Source organism: Maniola hyperantus, chromosome Z (assembly GCF_902806685.2).
Source record: "Maniola hyperantus chromosome Z, iAphHyp1.2, whole genome shotgun sequence".
NCBI classification, from domain to species: domain Eukaryota; kingdom Metazoa; phylum Arthropoda; class Insecta; order Lepidoptera; family Nymphalidae; genus Maniola; species Maniola hyperantus.
In genome coordinates this window covers 15,602,959-15,621,478 of record NC_048564.1, presented here as the reverse complement: position 1 = coordinate 15,621,478, position 18,520 = coordinate 15,602,959, and the positions used below count along the sequence as shown (strand labels likewise).

The following is an 18,520-nucleotide window of genomic DNA, read 5'->3' as shown; positions in this document are numbered from 1 at the left end:
CAAAATATATCCTGTAAAACATCGAACCTTGCGGGGGTGATCAAGACTGTGAAGTTTAGAGAATGGACAACAGAATCGGCACCAATGCAGCATACCACAGGGCCATGGTACAACAATTTGAAATATAACATTACTTAATCATGATCATAATATTGCTTGAATCTATATATTGTGGTTTTTAGTTACAATCTATACTTATAAAAGGAAAATCTGACTTCCTGACTGATCTATCAACGCACAGCTCAAACCACTGGACGGATCGGACTGAAATTTCGAATGAAGATAGCTATTATGACGTAGACGTCCGCTAAGAAAGGGTTTTTGAAAATTCAACCTCTAAGGGGGTAAAATAGGGATTTGAAATTTGAGTAATGGCCCCGATTCTCTAGTCTCTCTCTAAACTAAATTTAGAGTATCTGCATCCTTTTCTTTTTACTAATGCTAAAAAAGGAACGGAACATGACTTTCACATTTAAAGACTCTAAATTTTAGTGCACAATACAAATTTAAACAGTAGGTTCGCGAGTGCGTGCTAAAATCACGGGTTTTACCATCTAAAAATTAAATTTAGAAATGTCAAACTGCTTCTGTCCTTTTCATATTACAATAGTAAGAAGAGGGTGCGAATACGCTAAAATTAGGTTGTGCTTAGAATCGGTGCCATTGTGGCTGATTCCGTTGTACACAATCTCTAAACTAAACTAAAATGGCACGTCTAAATCTATTGCTATCCCTTTCATAATGTTGCTTGAGGAAAAGGATAGCACTAGATTTAGACCTGTTAATTTAGTTTAGTTAAGAGATTGTGTACAAGAGAATCGGGCCCATTGTCTGTGATTTTTAGATTTTAGTATAAATATGTAGTTTCAAAGTAGCAGCAGCTCAAAGATTTGAAAATCTCACAAACAATAATTTTGTAGAGCATTTTAAACTATCGTGAGTTCCATTATATTTTATAAATGTAGAACATGTGAGTACAGCCGGATTCTTCTATATTTATAACTAGTTTATGCTCGCGACTTCGTCCGCGTGGACTACACAAATATCAAACCCCTATTTAGAGTTGGTAGTCAAACCCTTAGGGGTTGAATTTTCAAAAATCCTTTCTTAGCGGATGCTTACGTCATAATAGCTATGCGCATTCCCTATTTCAGCCCGACTCGTCCAGTAGTTTGAGCTGTGCGTTCATAGATCAGTCAGTCAGTCAGTCACCTTTTCCTTTTATATTATATTTAGATTTGTAAAGAACTTCTACAAAATTTTATTGATTTTAATTGCTTAGTACTCAAATAAAAATCAAAGTGAGCGATTAAACATCTTACATCAACTTACATTGTAATAAATTAAAAAAAACTGCGATTTTTTCACATCACAGAGTAATCGAGAATAAAAAATACAACGAACATTTAAAAAGCAGAAATATAATCACATATTAAAATAGAAAATTCACAATTTGAAGAAAAACTACAAGTCTTAATAATATTATGAATCGTATTTAAATATTATTTAATTTTAAATAATATTAATCACTTCCTAAGTTATAGTACACCTATGTATAAGTTACGCACCTACGTATAAAATTTATAAATTATTTATGCGCAATAAAAATAATTAATTTTAATGAAACGAACCTTAATTTTTTTTTGTTTAAAACTATGTACTTGGTAACGAAAAAATATCACTACAACTTTCAAGTCCATGTAACATTATTATAATAAATGCTCCTTCTGATATTAGTCGAATATAATCTAAGAGGTAGGTTCGGGGACCTCTCCGTAACACACAGACAGACAGACGATTTACAACCTCTTAACAGATAAAGAACGACATGAACAACTTTTATATGTTTTATACTCGGTTAGATTTTTAACTCCAATGAGGAAGTTTAAGGGACAAGCTTCAATAAAATTTTCATAGATGTCTCTTGAATATTTCCACGAAAGAATAAAAATACTATCTATGCCACAGATCTATGCTTTTTAGAATTTAGTGCGTAACCGTCCTTAGGTACGTAAATATGTCATTGATTGACATGCCATAAATTCTAAAAGGCATAGATCTGTGGCATAGATATTATTTTTCCTGTTTCGTGGCGACCTATGTGACATATTCAAGTGAGTATTCAAGAGACATCTATGAAAATTTTATTGAAGCTTGTCCCTTAAACTTCCTCATTATTTATGTAGATTCAAGTCTCAAGGTTAATTTTTGTTTCAAACTAACTCCAACTATATTATTATAATTACGTACATTTTTACTTATAATATAACACATTTTGTTTCTGGTTTTGTAACAGCCGAAATTTGTTCAACAACACAGATCTTGTGCAATTTTAGTTTTTCTTTTTATATTAATCATATAAACTAACCAAACTTCGCTGTGCCTTTCACGCGATATTTGTAAACTAGTATCAAGTCAAAAACCTCAGCATGAATACCTTTAGAAGTAGCCCTTTTGTGACTCTTACTGTTAGAGCGAGTTAGCTAATTACATTTGGTATATCTGTGTCAAAAACAAACATACCTCAGAATAAGGACTGTTAGAAGTAGCCCTATTGTGACACTTACTGTTAGAGCGAGATAGCTAAATGCATTTAAGCTCTTGTTAGAACGTGACAAAATGATTATGTTTTGTCCTTATCACCGTGGCCACTTTTTTTTGTTTGTCAAAATGTATTTGTACGTGAGTATTTGACAAACAACGTGAAGTGTAGAAGGAATGACATTTCACAAGTAAGAAAATCTGCTTGAGCGAGAAGGACTGAGGGGGCCACGCTAGTTGCAAATCTGGACATATCTGTGAAACATACTTACTATGGTCACCGTTTTGACGGCAGTTGTGAAGCTTGTAACAAAACCTCAAAGCTTCACTTGTCAAATGTAGGCTACGAAACGACTATAGATATGCATGGGCTGCCGCGACAAAAGCGTGGCATTTGAAGATATCGAGTCTAGTAGTATTTTTTTATTTATTTTATTTTATTCAGATACAAGTTAGCCCTTGACTGCAATCTCACCTGGTGGTAAGTGATGATGCAGTCTAAGATGATAGCGGGCTAACCTGGAAGGGGTATGGCAGTTTTTATTAAACCCATACCCCTTTGGTTTCTACACGGCATCGTACCGGAACGCTAAATCGCTTGGCGGCACGGCTTTGCCGGTAGGGTGGTAACCAGCCACGGCCGAAGCCTCCCACCAGACCAGACCAGAAATTTAGAAATTATAAAATTCCAAACCCCTGCCAGGAATCGAACCCGGGACCTCCCACTATTAAGACCACAGCGCTTACCACTGCGCCAGGGAGGTCGTCAAACATACTTATACTATAGTAGTAGCCACTATAGCTCCCCCTGCTATGCTTCTCGTACAAACCTATTACGCGTATTATTCTATTATGACGTAGGCATCCGCTAAGAAAGGATTTTTGAAAATTCAACCCCTACTGGGGTGAAATAGGGGTTTGAAATTTGTATAGTCCACGCGGACGAAGTCGCGAAGCATAAGCTAGTCATTAATACAATCTTTTAAATTAAAAAAAAGATACAAAATTAGAGCCTGAATATTAAGAGCCTCAATAGCTCAACGGGTACAGGAGTGGACTGAAAACCTAAAAAGGTCGACGGTTCAAACCCCGCCCGTTGCACTATTGTCGTACCTACTCTTAGCACAAGCTTGACGCTTAGTTGGAGAGGAAAAGGGAATATTAGTCGTTTAACATGGCTAATATTCTTTATAAAAAATAAAAAAAAATAGCTAGAGGTAGACACAGCGATGAGTGGCTGTCATTGTTAGGTGTAAGTAAATGTAATATTTGCCTTACTTGCTACATCACCAAAGCCATAACGAGTAACAGTCTGTAAAATCTCTCAACACCAATCAAAATTCTAACAACGTGTGGTTGTATGTCTGCCTGTGTGTTCACGGACATCTCGCATACTTCGAATAGCATCTATTTACAGCAATCTGTCAAATTTGTACTGTCAAATCACCATGTCCGTATACAAATTGACAGATCGACGCCAACTCCAGTGACGCTCTTATGTACCACAAAATTATGCTCTGAAAGAAACTTTAGAAACCGATATCTGTGTTTGTCGTTTGTCAGATTTCTTCAAAGATGTAGATAGTTCGAAAGGTACACAGACTCAAAAATTTGTGTGATCCTGTATACACACTTTTATACTTGTACTGATTCTCACCTTGTGGTTAAGCTGTATCCGTCCTTTTCATATTACATTGGTAGAAAGGAGATGCCAATACTCTAAAATTAAGTTGTCTTAATTTTAGAGTATTGGCATCCCCTTCCTACCAATGTAATATGAAAAGGACGGATACAGTTTGAAAAGTCTTAAATTTAATATAGAACTTTCAAACCTCGTGACTTTAGCTGCCTGTCTTGAGCCTATTGTTTAAATTTGTAGCGTACACTAAAATTAAGTGTCTTTAAATTTAAAATTCATGTTCCGTCCTTTTTTAGCAAAGTAAAAAGAAACAGATGTAGATACTCTAAATTTAGTTTAGAGATAAACAAGAGAATCGACGCCGTTGTAACATAAGAGCCACATTTTACATAAGTATGACATACCACAGACACAGATATTAGTTTCTAGAACGAGTCTACGAAATTTCGTTGAGTTTGATTGGTTAATACTCAGATGAGAATCGAACTATAGTACGCGGCAGGTCGATGGCAATCTGCGGGGAACCTTGTGCGGGATAGCCCGGGTGACGTGCGGCCCGCACGGTGCGGGTGTGCTATCTCGACCTGTCGCGTACAACACGGAGCCTCCTCCTAAAGTTCGGTTCATCGGCGTCATAATATCACTAGTACGGTAAGCGGTGTCTTACAGCTTGAAATGGTCTACTGTAGCTATGTTCGCGAGGGTCTTCTTGATTCGAAGAGCCGTCAAGCGAGCTGCGGGGTTTTGGTACCAGCATTCTTTCATCACCTTCGATATCGCTGACAGCACCTGAAAAATGATGGTGGTCATCATCTTTTTGACGACTTCCATGGCGCAGTGGTAAGCGCTGTGGTCTTATTAGTGGGAGATCCCGGGTCCGAATCTCGGCAGGGGTTTGGAATTTTATCATTTCTAAATTTCTGCTCTGGTCTGGTGGGAGGCTTCGGGCGTGGCTAGTTGCACCCTACTGACAAAGCCGTGCCGCCAAGTGATTTAGCATTCCGGTGCGATGCCGTGTATAAACCAAAGGTGTATGGGTTTAATAAAAACTGCCATACTCCTGCCAGGTTTGCCCCTTCCATCTTAGACTGCATCATCACTTACCACCACGTGAGATTGCAGTCAAGGACTAACTTGTATCGGAATAAGTAATTAAATCCAAATCCATCGCCGGCCCACTACTACCCACGATCTCAAATTTCTCGGAGCCGTACATCCCACATGTTATCATTACAGTGCGACAAGGCTCTATTGGCACTTGAATGACATAGAATATTCAAACCAGGAACAAAGGGGGCACTTGACGGCAACTTTAGTTCCGATTTTCGCTACGCGCCAAGATAGCCTCGTCGCACTGTAACATCAGTACCCTTATTATAAATGGGAAAGTGTGTTTGTTTGCTGGTTTGTCGTTCGATCACGTCGCAACGGTGCAACGGATTGACGTGATTTTTTCATGGGTATAGATAAAGACCTGGAAAGTGACATAGGCTACTTTTTATCACGGAAAATCAAAGAGTACCCACGGGATTTTTAAAAACCTGATTTCACGTGGACGTAGTCGCTGGCATCAGCTATTCTGATATAATTTTTAAAAAACCTAAGGGCCAAAATAAATAATTAACGAAACGTATGTGGAAAGATCTGGGCGGCTTACTTCATTACTATCCCAAGAAAACTCCTCATCGTCGTCATCAACCGATAGATCCACAGCTGGACAGAGGTCCAGCGGAACTGGAATACGACGCAGAGATCGGGGACTGTCTGAGGTCGGTACGGGTATTCGCCGCTCCACGCATGCAACGCGCTGCATGCGTGTGCGCTGAATCTGGGGAACGCACTGGTACCTATCTGGCATAGCGCCCCCTTGTGGTATGGAAGCTGGCATTTGTCTGGCATACCGTCCACTCGTAGTATGGAGAGTTATACTCGTCTGGCATAGCATCGCAACGACGCACAACCTCTCACGGAACTAACCCGAGCAAATATACATAGTCTTAGGAGTTTTACCGGGTCCGAATGCCAGCGGTTGGGCAGTACAGGTCTTCGCCGCTCAATGCAAACCACGCGCCGCATATCCTCCAGAGCTGGATCGGGGGGAACACACTCATAGTATGGAGGCTGATACTCGTCTGGCATGGCGCCGCAGCGACGCGCGATCTCCCACAGAACCAACCCGAGCGAGTAAACATCAGAACGCTTGTACGGATCGAACTGACGCGAGTCCATGCTCTCGTCTAGCACCTGCGGACAATAACAACATTTATATCTACAAACATAAGTGCATAGCTATTAAGCAATAAGACCGCCTTTTTCGATTTTTTTTCGGGTTGTGCCACACATGACTCAGTTTATTTCGGCGCTTCTTCTGCTTGAGACTTATTGGCTTTAATACTCAAGTATTAGAGGCACCGGGATAACCAAACCCAGTATGGCATGAAGTATATTTAGGCTTCTGGTGATGTGTGGCACAAGCTTAAATAAATAAACGTTTTTTCTTTTCTTTAAACGTTTAAAATTTTATAATTAGAGGGGTCAATTCCGAACATTTAAATCTCAATCTTTTTAGGGGGTTTGGCATTTGATTACTATTTTAGATGTAGCCCGTAAAAAAAGATTCCTGACGCGCCAATTTAACTCTCTGGGTGAACTGTCATGTCAAAAGTACCGACCTTTAAAATAAGGACTACAATCGTACTTTTGACATGAAATTTGAGACAAAAAGTTAAAATGGTGCGTGAGGAGTAAAATTTTACGTGTTATAGGTCTCTATAACTCTGATGCTGATGCTGGTAGAACACGCTCAGCTAAAATGTCCAGATCGTCAACATTGCGCACCTCATTTACGACACTCAAGGACCCTGAAATGCAAATATCAGGGTGTTTTTGGTTAAAAAACCACAGCCTAAACATATTTCATAATGCCGATCAGTGCAGACTCTAGAGTCTAGACAGAGCATTCTTTAAGGGCGAAACGGGGGAAGGATAATACCGACAACAACTATAACAACAACAAATATCAATTATTGTTCTGTCGTTCGGGCATGAATCGGGTCGTCCTCAAACATCAAAGGAGTTGTATCACTGTATTTAGTTTTTTAAAAAATTATATTAGCCATGTTAAATGACTAATATTCCCCTTTCCTCTCCAACTAAGCGTCAAGCTTGTGCTAGGAGTAGGTACGACAATAGTGCAACGGGCGGGGATTGAACCGTTCAACCTTTCGGTTTTCAGTCCACTCCTTTACCTGTTGAGCTATTGAGGCTCTAAACTTTCTCTGTGTTTCTAAAGTTTCCCTGTGCTTATGCAGTATACTCAGATAAAGCATAGATTTACTTCCGTTTTTTAAAAAAGATATTAGCCATGTTAAATGACTAATATTCCCCTTTCCTCTCCAACTAAGCGTCAGGCTTGTGCTAGGAGTAGGTACGACAATAGTGCAACGGGCGGGGTTTGAACCGTCGACATTTCGGTTTTCAGTCCACTCCTTTACCTGTTGAGCTATTGAGGCTCAGTATGTAATTCATTCCAGCAATATACGCAAGTGGAGTACACTTACCTCAGGTGCCATGTAGCGTTTAGTGCCCACACGATTGGTCGAGGGTACATCAACACTATCACTGGATACATTATGCCGCACCGCCAGTCCGAGGTCACCTATGACGCAAGTCAAGTTGCTCTTCACGAGGATGTTCTTCGACTTCAGGTCACGATGGGCTATAGCTGGCTTGCCTAAAACGTTACGAATTGGTTTAATACAATTATAGTACGCAACAGGTCGAGATGGCAATCCGAGTATGACGTCACCCGCGCTCGTCCGCACCGGGATAGCGCGATGGGTGTGCGGGGCGTTCTCTTCCCGATTCCCATCTCGACCTGTCGATTTAATACCATTCTTCAACAGTCAGATCAGGTATTTTTATAATTTTTATGATAGTGTTTTTACCTACACTTCAAGGAAATAACTAAATAATTTATAAATACATATCAAAAATTATAAAAATATAGTAAAAAGCAAATAATGTCATTTCTCGTTCAAAGAACTGCATTGTAATATGGGCCTTAGAAAGTAGTTTCGATAATTGCAAAGTGTTGCTACTAGATGACATTAAGTTAGTTTCTGCGCGTCATCGTTCAGTAGCGAGCCGGCGATGGGTAGATCATGAAGGAGGATAAACTTGCCTTTTGTGCCAACAATGTCCATGTGCAGATGTGCCAGCCCCGTGGCGATAGAGAGCGCCATCTTGACCAGCGTATTTGCGTCAATAGTTCGTGCGCCGAGGAAGTCAAACAACGAGCCATTCTCATGATAATCCGTGATGAGCCACAACTGGGTCCATGTGCCATTATCTAAGGAAAGTATATAGTTTTTAAAAGCTTTTTATTACTTTTTGCCGTGTTGAATAAATAAATATTCTTTTACTTGGGACCACAGCGCAAACACAGTACAAAATACAGCAACATACAGAAAAAGGTCACAAATACTTAGTCTTAAAATACGGCTTTCCATGCATTTCAAGCGAGAGAACTGTTCATATTATGTTGTTATTTTTTCAAGATTTGTAACTGGATTTTCTGCTACTTCCAATTGTACGGTTGAGTTGAAAGGGGTTTGAATATTTTGGTATGGACCCTGGCCTGCCTACATGCCCGCCATTTTCTTTTTTTTTAATGGAGGGACCACGCATAAAACCTGGCATTAATACAAACAAGTATTTTATTTACGATTTCTTCCAAAGTGTCACGTTTGCGAGATATAAGCTATCGAAATTGTACTGGTGGCTAGACTGTTGTACTGATGACACCACCAGTACAACTTTGATAGCTAATATTTTGGGGAAAAACGGCTGACAGGTAGACCAAAATCTTCAAAGCCCTTGGACAAATAAATCTAAATATATAAAAGGAACAGGTGACTGACTGACTGATTGATTGATCTAGCAACGCAGAGCTCAAACTACTGGACGGATCGGGCTGAAATTTAGGGCAGATAGTTATTATAACGCAGGCATCCGCTAAGGATTTTTGAAAATTCAACCCCTAAGGGGGTCAAATAGGGGTTTGAAATTTGTGTAGTCCACGCGGTCGGTCCAAGTCGCGAGCATAAGCTAGTGCCTTATAATTGGGATTTCTGTGGTTTTTACACACTGCTTAGTGTAATTAATGGCAATCTATAATGGAGTTAGTAGTGCTGTTTTATAATCACTACCTATAATTATTATTATAAATGCGAAAGTGGGTTTGTTTGTCAAATCCACGTGAGAAACTGTTTTACAAAATTCAACCCCAGCAATGACAAGTTCCGATGGAGCAACTTACCTTTATTATCGGCAGCGATGAACCCCAATATGTTTTCATGGCGCAGCATCACCGTCTGATAGATCTCAGCTTCACGGAACCAGGAGCATTCCTCTCGCGATGAGAAGATCTTCACAGCTACGTTCTCACCCCGCCATCGCCCGCGCCAGACCTCGCCGAATCTCCCCTTGCCGATTATATCCACGAGTTGAATTTGACGAGCTATCGACCGCTGAACCAAGAGTGGCAACCCTGAAATAGTTATTTTAGCAAAATTGCTAATACGCGTGGCCGCCATTTTAGTGACGTCAGCACTAGATTGAAGTTTCGAGCTGATTGTATATTTTTACTTAAATATACGTCAAATGACGTTATTACGATGTTAATGAGACATGGTTCCAGCGCAATAGCAATTTGCGGGACTTATACAAGATATTTTGCTCTTCGAGGCTCACTCTGACAAAGATTTTTAAATATAAAGCAACTCTTACGATGGAATAAAGGTTTAATTTAGCCTTCTTAAAGATAATCTTAGGGTACAGAATTTTTTTTTCTGATATTATTTATATTCGGCAACAATTATGTATATAGTACTAGATGATACCCGCGACACCATCCGCGTGGATTTAGGTTTTTGAAAATCCTTTGGGAACTCTTCAATTTTCCGGGATAAAAAGTAGCCTATCTCCTTCCCCGGGATGCAAACTATCTTTTGTACCAAATTTCGTTAAAATCGGTTGAACGGTTGAGCCGTGAAAAGCTAGCAGACACACAGACAGACAGACACTTTCGCATTTATAATATTAGTATGAAAGTATGGATTTTCCTAATCCTAACGTATTTCAGAATAAGATAGAACCTAAGTTCGGTCATTTAGTCAAGTATGATGCTTGGAATTTTAGAGATTTGGAATTAAGAGCCTGAATCAAACATACTTTAATACGCCATGATTATTACACTAAGAAATTTGCATAACTTGGAAAAAGTCCTCAAGTACTTAACATAACATCATCATCATCAACTCATCGCCGGGCCACTACTGAATACGGATCTCTTCAGTATGACAACTGCGTAAAAAAAGATCAGGATGGACTGAAATTGATACGTATACCGTATCCGTATTTAAATTGAGCTGCTTAACGGCTATGTGATAAGTTCTAATAAGTTTTAATTTTGTAAAGTGGTGATAATAAAAAGAATACCCGTCTGAGTTTGTTGTGGGCTCTTCTCAGACCTGGGCGCGTTTGGAACCCTCGTAGTTTTAGTTTTAAGTGAGCGTAATAATTATCACCACTATATCTTACGAATCCAACATCTGACTATCAAAAAGAGTAATTTATTACCTATTTTGAATAAATCATTTGACTTTTGAATAAATCATTTGACTTTGACTATTTATACGTGGGTACACGGAAACACTTACCAGATCCGGAGCCAGAGGTTGTGAGTTCGATCATGTCCCGAATGGTGGCAGTCATCAGAGAGTGGCGAGTTTCGCAGCAAGAGTCCTCTGGCGCGAAGAGAGACCGCGACTCTCGCTTCAGCACCTTGGGCGACCTCCGCGCCCACCACAGGCTGATGGCGGCGCAAACTCCCAGCACCATAAGCCCCATGATCCATGGCAGCACTTGCCATACTGTCGCCGATGTGTTTGACTCTTTACAACATCACCGAGTATCATTACATTGGTCACAACCTTTGGTTTTCACACGCAGTTCATAATCATTACAAGCAAGATATAATCGTAATAAGTATCAAATTCTGCCGCTTCTTCTGCTTTCTGGTGCTGCTGTGAAAAATCTCAACAGCGAATTCAACCAATGAAGGGGCAGAATTTGCTGTCGATTACGATTACGATGGATACGTTTTTCTTACACAATCGGCCAGCAGGATGCAGTATCGTATCCGCATTTTGCTCTATTTGTCTGACGCGCTCCAAACTGCTTGCGAAAATCTTTCAGTATGCAAAAGCTCTAACTACCGTACTCAGAGTCGCTTAATTGTTACTTAAGTTTAGTTAAAACGAGACTGATATATATATCTCTCACAGAAATCTGTCTTATTTTAACTCAATCTTAAGTAACGATTAGCGACTCTAGACTCTGCGGATGTGAGCCTGATAATTCATTATAGGACGAGCTGTCAACAACGACTTTTTCAGTACTGTGAATTAGGTAAGCAACGTCAATAGCACACTACTTCTATACCCTATCCACGGAATGAAGTTAGTATAGCGCTCTCTCTATTTTTGTGTGGGAATACGTAACAGAGAGAGCGCTGTACTAATTTTATTCCGCGGATAAGATATTATTCCACAGAAAAACGCATTATTTGCGGTGCGTGCTGTAATGTACGATCACTTTAAACGAATCCGCCACTGGCGAAACGTATTTTAAATAGCGTAAGCTCCAACGGCGTATTGGTTTACTAAAACTCACGGTTCCCAATGATATACCTTAAATATCTATCTAGCTGTCCCGGCGAACTTCGTACCGCCTAACAGTCGATTAAATTTTTTAAAAAATTTCTCTCCGTAAGAACCATCCTCGTACTTCAAGAAATATTATATAAAAAGAATTAGCGAAATCGGTTCAGCTGTTCTTGAGATTTACGATCAGTAACACATTTAGCGATTCATTTTTATATATAGAAAAAAGAAGAAGATACCTATATCAAATCACATGAAAAAACGGTTATTGTCATCATGGAAAATTAAATCATTTTGGAGAATAGGGGACTATATTTTGGTCACATTCATTAAAAAAGTTTTTTTTTTAATTTTAGGCTCACTACGATTTGCACGCGTAGTCTAGATGTGAAAGAGATTTTAACAAAACCGGCTGGTTTATAAATAGTTGTCTAAAAACTAAAGTTAACATTTTAATTATTTACTTACGTCGTAATCTTAATTTGTACTCACGCAACATCAACAAATATTCAAGTCCAAGTTTTTATCAAAGTTTAAAAAATCGAATTTTTCAAGATGTATAAAAAAAGAAATAGCAACTCAAAAAACTAAAGACCTGTACCTACGGAACCCTTTATGTGTGCGAGTCCGCCTCGCACTTGACCGGTAATTAAGTTATCTTTTGGGAAAATTGTAAAGATTTAAACGCCCACCGCCATCTGTCCTTCATCCCATTCCCACTTCCCGACTTGTAACCGCGTCAAGGTTGGAATAAATAAGGAATTTAGAACGCGTCATTTACGTATTAAACGTTTACGTTCAAGACACTCATTTCCGTCCGTCCCAACGTTGTCCACGAGCCAATGGTACTGATTCTGAGCACAACCTAATTTTAGAGTATTCGCATCCTCTTCTTACTAATGTAATATGAAAAGGACTGACGCAGTTTGACAGTTTTAAATTTAATTTTTAGATGGTAAAACCCGTGATTTTAGCGCACAGTCGCGAGTTTACTGTTTAAATTTGTAGCGTACACTAAAATTTAGAGTCTTTAAATGTAAAGTAAAGTAAATGTAAAATATGCTTTATTGTACACCAAAACAAAAACACTAGACATATAACAAAGATAGCATGTACAACAGGCGGCCTTATCGCTAAAATAAGTTCATGTTCATGTAAGTGTATGTAGTGTAAAGTTCATGTTCTGTCCCTTTTTAGCATTGTTAAAAAGAAAAGGATGCAGATACTCTAAATTTAGTTCAGAGAAAGACAACGGAATCGGTGCCACTTTTCGGTCTAAACTCATGACATGTACATGACTTGACTCCCTATACACATTTTTTAACAGCTATCATACCAAAGATGATGCAGCCTAAGATGAGGCGCGCTTGCCTAGAAGGTGCCTATTCACTCTTCTTTTGAAGGTCTCAATATTGTATCCTTAAGCGGGGAAAACGGAAGCCGGAAGGGCATTGTACATTCAAGCAGTTCGTATGACGTAGACGCTGAAAAAAACTAAGCGCGCATATTTTCGTCCACAGAATTTCGCCAGATTTTTAATGCAACTTACATAGTCTAAAGAAACTATTTAGATTACATTTAATCAACCCTTCAATAACCGCCCTTAGACCTTCCTTATAAACTAACACTAAGTTCTACGTTAGAAACAAATTAAAAAGTTGTAACATGTAAAAAGCCAACTCTTACAAATCAAACATTCGAAAGTTTACTCAAAAAATGCAAAGCCATACAAAAAGCGTGTACAAACCAAACATTAGTAGCATTAAATCTAAAACTGTGCTAGCGAATCATCTTATAGTTGAACTACAAACTAAAACCAAGCCAACGAATACTGACATCTCTTTAAACTTAAGATATTTGCACTTTAAATAAGGGGGGGAGGGGGGGGGATCAACCCAACCCAAAGAACCACACCAATAAAACCCGACGCAACGTTGTGTCGAGTTTTTTGATCACGTTGCGTGTTATTATTAATACGTTTCTGTCCCTATTATTTAAAATGTCTTTATAGACCGTAAAAATGACTCATCACGCGCTATTTTAACTTTCAAATCTCATGTCAAAAGTACGGTTCACCATTAAATAAGGACTAGAATCGTACTTTTGACTTGAAATTTGACACAAATTGCCGTAATCAGAGTCGCTAATCGTTACTTAAGATTGAGTCAGAAACGAGACAGATTTATGTGAGAGATATAGCTCTGTCTCGTTTTAACTAAACTTAAGTAACGATTAAGCGACTCTGAGTACGGCAGAAAAAGTCAAAACGGCGCATGAGGAGTTAAATTTTACGGGTTATACTTACACATAATTGAAGTATCAGTATTCGGTACGTATGCACATCGCTTATATTTTGGCATCCAATCGAATCCAATCGAGAAAATGCGATGCGGGTCAATCAAATGTGCACCTTTCGATAGGGGTTAAAGATCCAACTTATTTATTAGGTTAGGTACCTCGCTCTTACCCCGTTATCTGATAACCCCTCTGACAGAAAGTGTCCGCTCTCTACGTCAATAGAACATGCGATTAGTAGATACGTAGTAATAACGTCATGCAAAAATAGAAGGCACCGGCTTGTGATCACTTACGCAACTTCTCTTGTCGATTCTTCGTCACAGCTTCATTACTTTACTACATACTATAAAGTCGGCCCGCTGCGAGTCTGTTTGAAAACGCTTATCTCAAAAAGGTGCAACGGATGTGATTAAATTATTACCTATACTTAAGTAAATAGTTGTAGGATGTTTTTTATATTTTTAAATTCAGATACAAGTTAGCCCTTGATTGCAATCTCATCTGGTGGTAAGTGATGATGCAGTCTAAGATGGAAGCGGGCTAACCTGGAGGGGGTATGGCAGTTTTTGGTAAACCCATGCCCCTTTGGTTTCTACACGGCATTGTACTGGGACGCTGAAACGCTTGGCCTTTTTGCCGGTAACTTTGCTGGTAACTAGCCACGGCCGAAGCCTCCCACCAGAAAACGTGTTATAATAGTATATCTGTATAACCACAGATATCCTAATAACAAGGCAAAGATGCGTATTGCGCGTATGATATGCGTGTTATTTTTGATATTACAATTTATTTTAAAACTCAAAAATGTTATTTGATAGTTTAATCGGTAGGGAATCTGGCAAAACGTCAAATTTATTTCTCGGATAAAAAGTTATTGTACGATTGAAAAATGTACCCTAAGTAATTAATTAATGCTTGCCTGGCGCTTCCTTACCTATGTGTTCGCGTGTTGTTCATTCAAGTAAGTTGAAACTGTGTACAACTGTGTGGCACTTGCGTTAAGGTTTCTAACGTATTTCAATCAATATACAATAGGTGCACGCGAGTCGATCAAATAAAAGAGGAATGCAGGCCGGGCATTAGTTATCTGCTATAGTATATTAATTAATATAATTTCCCACAGAATATCAAAACGTCTATTCTAGTACTAAAGGATAAGTTGCTGCGTTAAATTATCCTATACAAATAATATCGTTTTAAATATTCGAACCGAGCGCGCGAGAATGATTTTTTCTGTTATGAATTATAACTAAAATGAGTCCATGCAGTTTTGAACCATTTCATATACACGATAAATATCGTTGATGATTTATATCGAATGTCATCCTTAAGTGCAATGATGTATTCGGTAAGATGATAACATTCGCTCAAGTAAGGTATGCTCGAGACATCACAATACAAAGCTGCCCATACAGAACCCGACGACACATTCCTTGCGGGCCGTACCTGGCGCGTAGTCTCGGTTACAGTAGTCCGTGGCACAGCAATAAATATCTACCGACTCCTCTTTGCGGCACCATATGGGCTTGTCCCCGGGAGGAAAAATGTTTTCTCGGTCCCAACAGCTACACCAAAAACGGAGTATTAGTTAAACGAGGTCCGGAATAACTCCTATGTCTACCAGTACGTGATCAATGCCGGCATATTAACTAAAGAAAAAAGAAAATTTAGTAATTTTAGAACAAAAAAGAAAGAAAGTGTTATACACTAGGCATGCAGAGCGGTGTGCGTCAAGTGGCAAGCTTCTCGCGCAGCGGAGCGGTGCGGAGGCGAGGTGCTCCGGGCGCCTACCTTGCGGCTTCCTCTGTATCTTCAGATGCAGGTCCCGGTTGCACATGTCGTGCGACTTACAACACTGTATGGCCACCGACTCATTTCTAGTTTTCGTGGAGGAGCAACTGAAGGGGTGCTCGATGGGTATCAGTGATTTGAGCTCGATACAACTGCGCCGCAAGTGGAACCACCATACATTATGTTTAGTATGTTAAAGCAAAACCAATGCACACTCGGAAAATAGTGTTTGTTAAAATTACGGCACATCATTCAAACATACTAATTATATGTCGGGTCGCGGTCGGGCCGATTACGCCTCGCGCTTAGTAGGTACATGTTCAAATCACTAACTCGGAAGCATGTTGTTAGAGTATTGGCATCTCAACACAAAACTTATAGTCTAAGAGTACATCAAACAAACTCATGTTTCGCATGGCCAAGTCTGCATCACACGGCCACAGGTGCTCAGAACATCTTACCCATGGAGGAAGCGTGGAGCACTTTTGCAATCTTTTTCCGAGAGTCGGCATCACTATTGCAGAAATCGCTGTTACAGCAATAGGAGTGGGGCTCGCGGCATTGCCATGGATACTCGGGTGGTAATAACGTTTTGTTTGGCAAACAGCTTAAGACCACCTCACTACACAGGTCAGGTTTAATACAAAATTGGTTAAAATTCGAACCATGGACCCACCAAAGCGAATAGAGATTTGTGTTGATATTTTTTGCCAATTAATTCACCTAGATATTCAGCTTGACTACACAATATATTTACCTCAAAACATGATCAACTATACTTTTCATTACTGGCATAATGTAGTGACAATATTATATACCCGTTTCATTAAAACAATTATTATTGTAATGAACAAAAGTTTGCAAAAAGTACAGTAGATAATTTTTTGGAAACCCCCAGTTAAAATAAGATGGTAGTCATAACTTAATAAGATCGGTATAAAGGCTGGTACTCACTGGTACGTATGCTTCTCGAGTCCATTCTCAAGGGCGGAGGCCGCATAGCAGTACCCGTCAGTCTCACATGTTGAGTTGGGACAACTCTCAAAGTTGCAGTAACACCTCAAACCTACAAACACATATATATATATACATAATTTTTCTTCCCATTTGTGTGCATTATATCCCATTTATTGAGAGCAGACAGGCTCTGGGCCAATCTGTCGTGCCTTTGCGCCTGATTTGGCCAGAATGTCAGCATTTTCATTGCCAACTATTCGTGCCCTGGTACCCAGCGTAAAACCACCCTGTTGTATTGGGCCCAGGTGTTTAGTTTTCTCTGCAGTTTTCAACCAGTCTTGAGTAAACAACCTCAGAGGACAGAGTTGAAAGAGCTGCCTGGCTATCTGAATGTATATATCTTTTTATCAATGTAGTTGCTTTGCAGGATGGTTACCACGCAAATTATTATGGCCTTATACCTTTGCTTGAAAAACAGATGCGTAAGCACTTAGGTTCCAATAAGTTTAACAATTAACAATTAACAATTTGTGTGCTTAATATTAAGAATGTTACAAGATCAAGAGTTTGACCCTGGGCTTCCCTCCATAAATACTATATCTACAATATCAATTTATTACTGACAGTTTCTAAATCCCATCAATTTTTGTGGTCAGGTCTCGTACAGCATCAGGATTGACGAGTTGGAACCAAATTTTTTATGGGACAGTTTCTCTATCAATTAAAAAAAAACTCAAATTGATTCAGAAATCTCAGTGATTTCAGTGTTGAGCTTAATTTGAGGTAGTTATTTCAAAATTACAGACAGACACTTCAATTTTATTTATTAATATGTAATAGATAGTATACTCATTGTAAGTTAATGTAAGTTATCGACTTGCCATTTATCTAGCATTTGAGTACAAGGGAACACTACGCGACCCGTACAACCCCTACCAAGCACTTAATTTGTTTTCGATTTCATGATCTTTGATCTCAGGTTATGATAAACAAGTACTTGTCACATTTGTGAAATAATAAACTTAGATTTCGCGCTTGATAGATTGATTAATCTTTATCTAGCACTCTTACTATGTGTTATAAAAGCTTGGCTCATCGAGAACGGACTGTAAAACTGGAGTGTCCACGCTTATTGCGATACATGTAAAAGTACTTACCATGCGCGAAATCTAGCCTCCAGTAAATACTGAGTATCACTATCAAGTATTTGCTCCAACGAAAGGCATCCATAGCCTCATTCTTGAAGAAAAACATTGCAATTTATTCCCAGAGGCCCAAACACTTAATATTGACACACGCAAGTCAAAAGGTAGGGCCATTGACTTCTTCTAAAATGAACATATAACATTTTTATTTAAAAATTACTATTATTGCTGTTAATTCATTGTTTGTTATAGCACTAATTAGACACTATTATTAAACACAATTGCAAAGCAATTCATTAAAATAAATTCTCTCTAAATAATTTCGAGCGAGTCTCGATTCTCGAATGTCAATCACGTCCACCACAGCACAGAACACATTTACTCCAGCACCACAGAGTACATTGAATGACGTTAAAAAGTAC

The 18,520-nt window shown here is 39.0% G+C and overlaps 1 protein-coding gene across 3 annotated transcripts; it reads right to left on the bottom strand.

Annotated features, from left to right (window-relative positions):
* Window positions 1-287: 287 nt before the first annotated feature.
* Window positions 288-18,456, bottom strand: babo (TGF-beta receptor type-1 babo). Of its 3 annotated transcripts, none has more exons than XM_034983388.2 (10): window positions 18,111-18,456; window positions 16,951-17,062; window positions 15,997-16,148; window positions 10,903-11,136; window positions 9,501-9,731; window positions 8,364-8,531; window positions 7,741-7,913; window positions 6,191-6,424; window positions 812-4,969; window positions 288-647 (listed from the first exon to the last, which is right to left on the bottom strand). In XM_034983388.2, exons 1-9 carry the CDS (start codon window positions 18,205-18,207, stop codon window positions 4,844-4,846), a joined length of 1,527 nt encoding a protein of 508 aa, XP_034839279.1. In that variant the 5' UTR covers window positions 18,208-18,456; the 3' UTR covers window positions 288-647; window positions 812-4,843. The 3 variants fall into 3 exon arrangements, with proteins under 3 accessions (XP_034839279.1, XP_069365256.1, XP_069365257.1); XM_069509155.1 differs by lacking the exon at window positions 15,997-16,148 and adding an exon at window positions 15,652-15,770; XM_069509156.1 differs by lacking the exon at window positions 15,997-16,148.
* Between the last annotated feature and the right edge of the window lie 64 nt (window positions 18,457-18,520).